The sequence below is a fragment of the Rhinolophus ferrumequinum genome, chromosome 15 (assembly GCF_004115265.2).
Source record: "Rhinolophus ferrumequinum isolate MPI-CBG mRhiFer1 chromosome 15, mRhiFer1_v1.p, whole genome shotgun sequence".
NCBI classification, from domain to species: domain Eukaryota; kingdom Metazoa; phylum Chordata; class Mammalia; order Chiroptera; family Rhinolophidae; genus Rhinolophus; species Rhinolophus ferrumequinum.
The window spans coordinates 21,401,115-21,413,970 of record NC_046298.1 but is presented as its reverse complement, the minus strand read 5'-3'; the positions used below and the strand labels follow the sequence as shown (position 1 = coordinate 21,413,970).

Here is a 12,856-nt window from a genome sequence, read left to right as displayed (position 1 = left end):
AAAATGACCAGTCAATAAAAAGCACTTTATTGCCTTTCTTATGAACATCTCGCACATCTGCCATTTCCTTTGCTTTCCAACCATCACCAGGCCGACCAGCCAGGTCAGCGTCACCCTCTTGAACTTGCCTGCAGAGGTGTTCAGTCTCCCTGAGGCTTCCTGCACACGCACATTTCCCCTCCCTGACCTGAACCCACCCTCCCACTTTCTATCCACCCTCCTCTGATTTGATCCACACGTGGCTACTAGGATAATATTTCTAAACACATCATGCTCCTGCTCCTGCTCCTGCTCTGAGCCTGTCTGGAGCCTGCCAAGAGTCTCAGATACCCTTGGCATACCCTTGGCCATGGAGAAATACTGCTTGCATTCTACCACTTGGAGAATTATCTTCCCTTGAACCAGTATTTCCCAAACTCATTTGACCATAGAACTTCCTTTTGCCAAGGAACACACGTTACCGCCCCTCAGATCTAGTGTTTGTAGAAATACACTGTGGGAGACGATAGCCTGTAGGTTACAGCACCACAGGTTGACCAGGCAGCGCAGACTGCCTCTACTCTCCTTCCCAGTCTTATTTGTTGCATTCTCCATGACTGCCTCCTTCAGAAAAACCAGTAATTTTATTGTTATGGAATATTCCATGAAACTAATAGTTTTTCTTTTTTGTTTATTTTCCTAATTTCTCCAAGTGGAAACATTCTCCTTCCTTTCCACTTAATTAAATCTTACCCGTCCTCTAATATACACTTCAGTTCTCATATCTTCCATAAATCCTTTCCCAACCCTCTCATTCAAAACTACAAGAGCATTTATTTACTTGTACCAGAAAACAAAAACCTCAACAATGGAAAACACCCATCGTTCACATTTGGGTCAAGAAACTAATGAAATGGCAGAATTTTCCCATAAAATACCTTCAAAAGTAATTTCAAGGTAAGATTATATTATACTCACAAGAACTGTATTTCTATAAAACTATCAGGATCTTCAAGTAGGGGGAAAAAAGATTTAACATCAATAAATAATTCACTACAATTGACACTTGAGTTCTGCTGTTTTGACCAGAATAACTTTAGGAAGACACTAGGAAAGTTTCATGCCTTCATTTTCATTTTGCAAAAATTGTCAAGAACCAGCTAATGAATACTATTATGAGAAGAAAACCTGAACAGTGCACAGAAAAGACAAAATCATTACAGATACTATAAACATCACTCATACTCTAAGTGAATACTATTCCCTTCCTATGGCTGCGATTTTTTTCACACCATATAAACAAAATTAGTCTCATTTATTTAAAAGATACAATTTCTGTGTATCACTGTTTTAAAAAAATGCTTTTCTTCCTAATGGTGAAAAGATGCCTTATAAGAATGTCTAATTCAGTTCCTATCTAGAAGGCAAAAGCAATCATATTAAATGCTTTCTTTTAATACACATATATCTCTATCAAGAAGCTTCAGGTTATGGAAGAGAGCATGAGGAGAAGAATATCTGAGGTAACCCTAGTCTTTCTACTTCTGGGCTGGATATGGACAAGACTTGCCACGGGTTCCCACCTCCTCCTGACCCCCAATGTTTGCCATCTCTAAGTCATCCACTTCCAGAGGATATGAGAAACAAGACAGTAGTCACCAGCCTGGCTGAACTGTCTACACTCTGGACCTCGCCGGCATGTCTAAGACTGCCGTGACTGATTACTCCTCCCTGCCTCCGCCCCGCTTGGCTGCTTGCTTGCTTGCACTTGTAATGCCTTCCTGATCTTTTCAACATCTTCGGGCTTAACTGGTATCTTTCCTGTCCTTCTAAGACTACATGTTCATCTTTTAGCCTTAACCTCTTGCTGGTCTAAGCCATCATATGTGAAGATCCCTTTACTCAACTGAGACCTGGACGGTCTTCCGATATGACAGAAGATTCATCCTCAGCTGACTTCTGCAACTTCCCTCCACGAACCCTTTACTACAAACAAACTGATCCATTCATGGAGCCTTGAATGAGCCATGCCGTGCACATCCCCAACTTTGTTTTTCAGAAGTCCCATACTGCCAGACCCAGTTAAGGCTCTGCTCTCAAGAAGCCTTCTCTAACGTCTTCGTCTATGACTATCACCTCAGTCTTTGAACCACTGTACTGTCTTCACCAGTGATCCCCACAGAATAGTCCCGAAGATCTCCAAGCGAAGCCTCCTTCTGAGATCTGCAAGGCACATGATCATACTAAAGACGTTTAGAAGCCTTACAGAGAATTTCAGACAATACTGAACCTAGTGTTTCTGAAACTTATTTATCCATGGAATCCCTTTTCTATGTTATATCCTTCAATAACAATTTGGAGGTGCGGACCTAAGGAAAACAGATCTCCACAAGTCAGTGGCATTTCCCACAAGTGACCTTGAATTCTAATGTGCCCTTGTCCCCATGTCTTCTCTCCAACTGGTTTGAATGGTAACAACCCAGCAGCTCTAACTATTCGTAGCTGCTGGACTTTCTCAACTCCGATTGCTTTCCTTATCCTCGCATCACTCTACACTTGCTCAGGGAGCTAATGCAGTGCTGAGCACACAGTAAATACAGAAGACGCTGGCTGCTTTCATTGGAGACAGTGGGGCAGAGTGGTCAAAGTTTGCTCCGTGGAATCAGACAGGCCCTGTTCTAACTCTGGCTCCACTTTCACTAGATAGACTGTGAGGTCGAGGACTATGTCTGCTTTGTTCACCGAGGCCTGGTACACACAGAGTGCCTGGTATAGAACATGCAGTCAATAAGCATTTATTGAGTGAATTAAGGACAAAGCAGTTCTCAACCAAGCAATTTTGCCCACCAGGGGAAATGTGGCAATGTCCAGAGACAGTTTTGATCGTCACAACTATTACCTGCTGGATTAAGGTCAGGAGGCTATTAAACATCCTACAGTGCACGGGACAAAGAATTACCCAGCCCCAAATGTCAATAATGCAGAGGTTGAGAAACTCTGCTCTAGAGTCAGGCTCATCAAGGACAAATTTCTAACGACTGACACTGACTGTTGAGCCTTGAATAGTTAGCAAATTTCTCTAAATCTCCATTTCCTCATCTATAGAATAGGGGACCGATTATAACTGATAATATATACACGGATGAGATAAATTGGGGAATGCATACAAAGTGTTTAACAGTGACTGGTGCATAGAAAGTGTGACTATAAACATAACCTATGAGCAGGCTTACCTTTAACCCCCATTCACTGTCTCATAATGAGGACGAGGCTCTTCAGATGGAATCCTTATGCTCTCAGAACTCACTGTGTCCATCCCAGAGTAACTCTCATCACAGTAAGCCCTGCACTCCCACTTACGTTTATTGTATGTCAGACTGTACATATGTGCTCACCAGGGGCTCAATTGTGAAAATGTTATTCAGGAAGAGCACGCCGGTTGCCTGGATAAGCCTCTTCTGATTCTCAAAGGTGCGGGAGAGAACGGAAAGCCGTTCTCGGAGGGAAGGATCAGTAACACACTCTTCTAGAAATTCATCAGTCTCATTCTTTTCCTCTTTGAGTAGATGCTCACAGACCCTAAAGAAAAACAAAAAATGTGAGATTCATTTGGTAGTCCCCTGAAAAACATTACAAAGGGCTCCCCTGCAGCCCACCGTTCTGGGAATAGTCTTCCTCCATCACCCTGGGCTCCTCCCTCCTTGCCCTGAGTTTGTAACATACTAGCTGAATGATCTTGTACTTTAATGTCTCAAGAGCCTCAATTTCCTCTTGGTCACTTCCTTCAAGAAGTCCTCCTGGGCTTCCTGTCCTTCTCAATTTCCTTGCTTGTTCCTGAGCCATCATGGATATTTGGACAATATTTCATTTTAGGTAATTGTGTTTCCAGATTGCTTTTTAAATACTTAGCATCTATCCTGCCTCTCACACTTCAAGGACAATTTTATTTCCTTTAAACTTGCTTAGCTTTAATTCTTTCTTAGTTGTTAAAGTACCTGGAGAACAGAATCTAGAACAAGCAAGGACTAGGTTTGGATAGTGATTCTACTATCTGTTTACTAGCTCTTTGACTTGGGGAGTTACTCGTTTCCTCTAAGCCTCAGTGTCTTCACCTGTAAAATAGAAATAACAGGAGCTCCTCCGTCATAAAGATGTATTGAGGATTAAATGTGATCAAGGACCTGGTGCCATTCCTGGGACAAAGCAGGTGCTCAATAAATACCAGTTTTCTCCCTGTGTCAACCATAGGCAATTACCGAGCTGTCAAGCTTACACAATGCTCAAACTAAACCAAAGACGATACCTTTTTACTCTTTCTAGCTCTTCAGATCCCTGGTGATAAGCAAGGAAAGCAGCCTTCTCCAGCCCTTGTACTCACTGCCCTCACCGAAGGTGTGTTCACATTACTCCTGGTACCAGTTACTTCATCTGAATTTTGAAGACTGAATTTTATCTCCTCCCAGGGCATATGACCATTTGCCCAGCATTTTACGGTATTACCAATGATGAGACACAAGTTATTTAGCTCTCTCAGTGAGAGCCTAGGCTCACTGAATTCCTGTCCCTGGCCCAACATTTTCAAAATGACTTCATACAAACCATATGCTCATCAATGTCTTATAACTCTTTTTAATAACTTTAGCATTCAGGTTCCTTTGGCCACATAGCATAAAGATGTCGAAGAAATAGATTCAGTGTGTTCTGGTTCCAAGGAAGAAAGCATTCTGTGCTTCCTTTTTATTGCTATTTGGGAAGCAGTGTCCAAGGCAACGAGAGCAGCAATCCCTTTATACTGCCGGGCAGAGCAGCACCAATTAACGAGAGCTCAGTCCATACAAAGAAAGGAAACCATTAATTCCTATGAGTGGAATTTGTGATACCTATCTTTGGGAATAAGTCCTAAAGAAACAACCATGGAAGTAAATTAAAAGCACAGCTACAAAGATCTTCATCAAAGTGCTAGCAATGATACAAAAAAAAAAAAAAAAGTGGGTAAATTTGATATAAGAGATTGAAGGATTCATTAAACAAATGATGGGAATCATAAACACTGCATTTATTTCGGGGTTTTGGGATAAAATGCCTTGTATGGACCAAGGATGTCAATGCTTCATGAATTGAGGAATATGATTAACTCAATCCTTGCACCAGGAAACAAAAGACAACAAAACACAAATTCCCAAATGCTGTTCTTCTCCCACACTGTTGAGACTCTCGGATCAGTAACAGCTGTATAATGCAAACGGGGGGCAGGGGCGGGTGGGGAGGCAGGCACTGGATGGAGAACTAGAGCTGTGGCTCAGAGTCTAAGAAGGGAACGTGCAACAGCACCTTGAGCTGGGCTCACTCCAACAAGGGAATCTAGACACCTCAGTCTATTGTTGGGCCATTTGTCCTCCTGATATTCATGGTCTCCTGCTTCAGAGGTAGTCCTGTTCTACAGACGAGGACACCTCTCATCTGAGTGTAACAACACACCAGCCATCTCTCTAAGTAAAACCAGGAATTTAACCTATTTTCCAAATGGTCTGGTAGCCACCAACACCCATCACTTTCAGGCATCAAGTACAGTTCAGCCTATGGACTACAGTCCACAGGGAAGACTTGTGTCTCAGGTCCAGTAGCAATGAACCAGTAATGATGTCCCTCATCTTCAGGTACTAGAGACCCTGCTCCTCTGCAGCACCCCCAAGTGGTGGTAACTGGATGCCGAGGAGAGTAAAATCTAAAAGCCATGGACCTCACAGCTGGGAAAAAGTCCACACTTGGCATGGAAAGGACAGAGCCATCCACCTTCAAATGGGCCATGTGACCCTGGACACTGAGCAAGTCTGTGATGACGGCTATAAACTGAGGCCTAGAGATTCTCCTCCCATTTACCAAGTACCACTCAAGTCTTCAGATTCTAGTATTACCCTAGGGAAGGGAAGGGGTCTCCCCAAACACAACTAAGATTAAATTTATTACTACCTGGGTGGCAGGCTCAAAGCCCAATAAAACTGACCTATCTAGAGAAACACGTCATTTCCTACACCTGAATGTTGCGAATAAATCCATGCTGACTACTATGTGGGAGAGAGAGAAGGAGAAGAGAGAGAAGGGAGAGGGAGAGAGGAGAGAGGAAAGGGAGCGGGGTAGCACAATCAACCAACTCTTCACTTAGATGAACCAATCCAGTTTGGAGAAACATGAGTTATGTTGCTATGTGTCACCCAACGTGAAAATGCAGGTATTCTTATTTAGCCATCTGAAACCACTTTTCAAGTTCATTGTTTAAGGGAGAGACATGATCCTAGGTAATAAAATTAGGCTTCCAATCCTAGTTGTGAAAATGCTATCCCATATTATTCCCTTGCTACAAAAATGTTGCTAGAGGAACTAATAGAAAGAGTAAGGGATATGGTGAAAGAAAGACAATACAAGAGAAACGGAATAAGACTCAAGGATAGTATTAAAGGGATAAGGGTGTGAGTGTCGGGGGAGGTAGAGTGGGGGGAAAAGAGAAGAAATATCCATCTACATGTGGTTGAGATTATATTCTCCATAACTTAGCACCTCTGATAGCAATTGGTTTGAATTTTTCTTGAGTTTCACTGTTGAAATCAACTTCCTTAAATACTCTTTGGACATAGGCACGGCATCGATCACGTCCTATACATACAAACGCACGTATAGTTGAAATTAAAACTGTCTTTCCCTCCGATAGTGTATTCATTCTCCTCAGAATATTATGCCTACAGGACAAGCAGGATATTTAAATGTTACGTTGACTGCTGCTCCTTTGTTCGTACCTGACCCCCGATTTTATCTTTAAACCTGCTTGGACCATTCTGATTATTGGTACACACATGTCAAGCTGGAGAATCAGGACAAATGAAGCAGTGGGCGAGCCGTTTCCTCTTGCCTTTTTAAACTACTGGTATTTCTACACTAGGAGGCAAACTAAAGATTTTAGGCAGGACAGGCTTTTCTTTTCTCACTTTTTAAAGACGGCACAGTGGCAATCCAGTGATTAAAGCTCATTGTCTGAATGATGAAGCTTCTGGTCCACTGTGTCCTGTCATTGTCACATCTCCTTCTGATTCAATTAGGGGCAGCACAGTGGGAGATTTCTGCCTGGTTTCTATGGACCTAAGACTTTTATTTTCATCACATACTAACTTAGTTTTAAACAAAGCTTTGAAGCTTCCCAGGGCTAATCTTTAATGAAATTGGGGAGGCAAATAAAAAAGGCTGAAAAAAATTCCAATGAAAGCAGCGAAAGTGCTAATTTAGGGAGGTTGGAAGGAGTTTAAAAGAGGCAAGGATAGATTCAGTAAAAAGAAATATTCAAAATGTAACAGTGAAGAGATTAGTTAAAAGAGTTTGGTTTTCCATTTTATTAATTTTCTCCACTGCCTAAAGTATCACTTTAAAAAGCATAAGATTAAAGATACCAACGAGAAATAATCACTAAATTATAAGGTTAGCAGGGATTCAGCAATGCTACTAAAACTGAGACTATAAAAGCAATTATATGTAAGCCCTTCTTTTTCCTCATTCTTCGTATTTTCTGGAAATAGCTTTTCACTGAAAAAAAGAAATCCACACTGATCACAACCCAAAAAAGATTATTTTTAGAAACCCTATGAAATCTGATCAATGTGGTTAGGGTTATGAAATAAATTACAGACAAGTAGATTAGTTTGGGGGAGAATAGTGAAGAATGATGTTTGGTGTTTAAAATCCAGTAGTTTAGCTACCAATTAATTATAACCAGGTTGGAATTAACTGAGAATGGACAACATCATGTTCCATGTAGCTCAAATCAAGTTCTTTAAATGAAAAAAGGAACACCATACACTGGAACCAAGTTATAAAAATTTCACATTGTTGAGTTGGTTAAAAACCACAAAAGTCATTGAATTTTCATAATTACTGAGCTTTATGTTCCCTCAAATGACAGCATATAGGTGATTTGTCTTACAAACCTGTACTTTTCGTTGTCGTCTTCTCCCTGGGCAGCAAATATCTTCCACTGGAAATGGGCAATGATGTCACTGCGGTTGTAAATGGTTACAGTTCGCTGATTGGCGAGAGATATGTAGGTTTTCTCGATAATCAGAGAATTCTTGTCTAGCCTTATATTCATATCTATGGCAGCTCCATACAGTGACACAAACACTTTTTCACCTAGAAATTTAAAAAGTACAATGGGAACACACTTCGAGATTTATTCTAGAATGATGCTACTAAGCTATTTTTTTCCATAAGGTTAAGTTAAGGAATATTGTACAAGAGTTACACATTTAATACTTTCCCCCTATCAATCCAGGAGTCAGACATGATCAGAAAACTTAAATATTATGTTTGGTGCAATTATAGAGAATCCAATTATCTTGCTTGGTCATTGTAAAAAATATATAAATTGTTGTGGTGGGCGCTCCAAGACTTTTTCTTCTTTGTAATAGTTTTAAATCCTACAGCCTGACCATGAGGACACCTGAATTCTAGAATTATAACCATATGCCTCATCTCTATTTCAAGCGTGAGGTGGATTTCTGATTCTTAAATTAGCTGTACCAAGTATAACTGGGAAGAGCTGCTCAGCATGAGAGGATCTAAGTCCAATCAAAGGGGATAAGGAAAGAAGCTTCAATAACTTCATGAATAGAAAACAGACTATTTAAAAGAAATTACATTCTTAAACAACAGTAATTAAAACAAAACAAAAATGGCACACACACACACACACACACGAAAAATAGAAAGGCAAAAGTTATGTTTATAATTTAAAATTTTTTAATGTTAAGAACAATTTTATTTAGCATAGTAATTTAACTACTGGACTTCATTCAAGATGCACCAATTGCCTTAATTCTAGGTGTATAAATGAGGGTCCTGCTTCCAAGAAGACACAAACCTACAAACTATATCTGATCTCTGCAATGTCACAGGAAGTGCATAGAAAAAGAAAACAGTTAAGTATGTTTTTCTTTCTCCATCAATGTTCTGTTGATCTGTGCTGCTGAAGTTTTAATCAGCACAAAGCACAATCACTTGCACCTTATTTTTTTAACAAACATTTCTGCTCCATTCCCTATTGTATGCACCAAGCAGCTAGTTAGTAAATTGACAACAATATACATTGTAAATGTTCTTTAGGTGCTATAATTTTGAAAACAGCAAAACTTTCCCCAAAATTTAAAGAAAAAATAATATTTGACTCTAAAATTTAAAATTTTTATTAAAAAATGTGTAAACATAAAGTAAAATTTTCAAGTACTATAAAAGTGTATACCATGAAAATAAAATGTCTTCCTCCCCTTCAATCGTAGGCCTGTTTTTTTAGAGGTAAGAGCTGTTAATATTTTCATGTACTTCCATCCCAAATAAAGGTATGCACTCTTGTCAACTTTTAAACTTTCTGATGAGGTAAATTTAACAATATGATGAGTAAAAACTCATTGTTACTGTAATTTACACATTCTTAATTATGGATGATATTGAACATCTTTTCATGTATTAATTGATATATATACTTTTTTTTTTCTGTGAGATGCCTATTATATAGCCTTGGTCATTTTTCTTTTGAGGAGGTCATCTTTTGCTTTTTGATTTGTAGACCTTTTTAATAATACAAAATTAACTGTCATATATGTTGCAATTTTATTCTCTGTAGAATTTTTAATTTCTTTATGATTTCTTTCTGAATAAATGTTCTTAAGTCTTTATGTAGTCTACTTGTAATTATTTTCTTTATAGCTTTAAAAAATAAGTTTAGATTTTTTAAAATTACATTTCATCTCAACTTCCACATTTCCTTCAAAAGTGATTTCTTTCCTTAATGAAACTAAAGCGACCATAAGTAGGTCTGGTTCAATGTACTACTTAAAAAGAAAGATGGATAATTTTCTTTTTTCAGCAATGATATGCTAGGTTAAGTTAAATGACTTTCCTGCTGAAGATAACTAAAAATCTGAAATAAATATGAATAAACATCTTCTTAAAGGCACTTCAGAGCCATCATGATGGTAAGAAACTACCAGGCCAAAATTAAAGAAAGAACAGGACCCAAAGAGATAAATGAACATGGAAGAAAGTTTGACCTGAGGACATGCTACTCTTAGACATTTTGAGCTATCATTCTTATGAGGGCAGGAGTGACAGAAATCAAAGCCCCAAGTCTATATAATGGGGAGCTTAAGTAAAAAGGAGGAGGAGGAAGAAGAGGAGGCTCTCTCTACAATAAACTGATCCTCAAAGGACTGTACCCTCAAGATGAGGGTGAACCAGAAGTAGACTAGCCCCAGTTCAGAATTAAGTATTATACTGGATTTGTCTATCTCTTGCAGAGAACTTCAAGCCTTGAATTTAGTGATCATGGACCACCTTTACCCTCAGAAACCTGGAAAAAGCAACTCACTTCTCTTTGGAGAAAGGTACCTGCATCCAAAGTTTCAAATTTTTCAAAAAAAAAAAGCACATAGCCAAACAGAACCAGGCATGCAAGGAAACAAAACTCCATAAGTGAGAACATACAAATACAAGAAAAACAGAAACAGATCCACAAAGAATCAGATACTAGAAAGATCACATATAGACTATAAAATAACTACGCTTAGTAATTTAAAGACACAAAAGATGAGCTTGACTATATTCAAGAATAGGAAATTTTTTTAAAAAACACAAAAACTAATGTTGGTCGGATGGCTAAGTTGATCAGAGCATGAGCTCTGAACAACAGGGTTGCTGGTTCAATTTCCACATGGGCCAGTGAGCTGCATCCTCCACAACTAGATTGAAGACAACAAGCTGCCGCTGAGCCCCCGGAGGGATGGCCGGATGGCTCAGTTGGTTAGAGCACAAGCTCTCAACAACAAGGTTGCTGGTTCAATTCCCACATGGGATGGTGGGCTGCACTCCCTGCAACTAAAGATTGAAAATGACAACTGGACTTGGAGACTTGGAGCTGAGCTGTGCCCTCCACAACTAGATTGAAGGACAACAACTTGGAGCTGATGGGCCCTGGAGAAACACACTGTTCCCCAACAAAATAGAATAAAAAAATTGTCCTTTAAAAAAAAAAAAAACTAGAAAATTTTAAAAAGAGCCACACTCGAGGCTCTTGTAGAAATAAAATAACCTAAAATTTTAAAACTCTAAGAATATACTTAATAAGAGAATTTTATTAATTTTAAAGATGGCTCAGAAAATACAAAAGGCAGTATGAAGAAATAAAAAATACATGGGAAATGCACAATGAATGGGTAAAAGATTAGGCAGATGGAGTGAGATAGTGTAAAGCTCAGAAAGGAAACAGATAATGAAGCAAAGACAGTATTTCAAGAAATGATGATTAAGAGTTTTCTAGGATTGATTAAAGGCATCAGTTCACAATTCTAAAAGCCCAAAGAATACCAAATAAGATAAGTTAAAATAAATTCATACATAAATATATTACAGTGAAACTGCAGAAAATCAAAGACAAAGAAAAAAATCCTAAAAGTAGCCAGAGGGAAAAAGACATTATCTTCAAAGAACCCATGGTTAGAATTACAGCTAACTTTTCAACTGAAACAAGGGAAACTAAAAAACAATAAAATATCTTCTTCAATATAAGGGAAAACAATGCCAACAAAGAATTCTATAATGTTGCAGCTTTTTTTTAAATCTAAAAAAATCTTTATTTTGTCCTCACTTTTTAAGGATATTTTCAATGGGTAAAGGATTCTAAATTAGCTTTCCCCCCGCCCCCAACAGTTGAATAATGCCATTTTAATATCTTCTGGCTTCCATAATTTCAGCTGAAAAGTTTGCTATCAGGATTATTAGTGTGCCTTTTAAAGTAATGTGTCTTTTTTCTCTGACTAGTTTCATAATATTCTTTTTGCTTTGGTTTTCAGTATTTCTACCATCAAGAACTTGCTGAGCTTTGTGAACCCTGGATTAATATCACTCCTCACTTTTGGAAAATTCTCAGACACTATCTCTTAAAATATTTTTTTTACCCCATTCCTTCCTCTATTTCTAAGACTCCAATTACATGTATGTTGACATTTTGACTGTCTCACAATTCACATGGCTTTTGCTCTTGGTTCTTTTTTCCTCCCATTCTTCTTCTCTCTGTGCTTCAGTTTGGTTTCAGTTTCATTTTCTATTCACCTGTCTTCAGGTTCACTAATCCTGTCTTCTGCAGTCTCCATTTTATTGTTAAACTAACACAATTAGTTCTTAATTTCCAACATTGAATTTTCAGTATAACATTGTTATTATACCCTAACAAAGGAAACAAATAGTCCAATATGCAGGCTTATTACACTTATGAATATCAATGTAAAATCGTAAATAAAATATTAGCAATCATAATTCACCAGCACATTAAAAGAATGATATTTTGCAACCAAGTGGAATTATTTCAGAAATGAAAGCTGGCTCACTATTAGAATATTTATTAATACAGTATAAATATAAGGAGACAAATTATATGATCTTCTCCACTGATGCTGAAAAAGAATCTAACAAAATCCAAAACATGTTTTTTATTAAAAAACAATAAAATAAGAACTGACAGAATTCAAACATAGTAAAGTCTCATAATTAAAACAGCATAAAGAGACAGATCAATGAGTGGAATGGAATAAAAAATCAAAACAAACCCAAGCACATATTGGAATTTATTATATTATCAAGGCAGCATCTCAAATCACTGGTGTAATGATGAACTTTGTTTAAGAAAAAACAAAGTGCTATTGGGACAACTTGGTAGCCATATGGAAAAACAACATCAGAATAAAGGCCGAATGAATTAAATATTTAAATGTTCAATATGAAACCATAACACTAGAAAAATAGACAGGAAATCTTTTACCTAACTTTAAAGGGAAAATTCTCTAAC

At 38.1% G+C, this 12,856-nt stretch overlaps 1 protein-coding gene across 1 annotated transcript in view; it reads right to left on the bottom strand.

The window, feature by feature from the left end:
• Positions 1 to 12,856, bottom strand: part of HYDIN (HYDIN axonemal central pair apparatus protein) — a 299,173-nt gene that overhangs the window by 234,954 nt on the left and 51,363 nt on the right. The window contains exons 8-9 of the mRNA XM_033128646.1: positions 7,950 to 8,151; positions 3,375 to 3,558 (exon numbers count right to left, since the gene is read on the bottom strand). Coding sequence (XP_032984537.1) covers positions 3,375 to 3,558; positions 7,950 to 8,151 — 386 coding nt within the window. The remainder of the gene's footprint in view (positions 1 to 3,374; positions 3,559 to 7,949; positions 8,152 to 12,856) is intronic.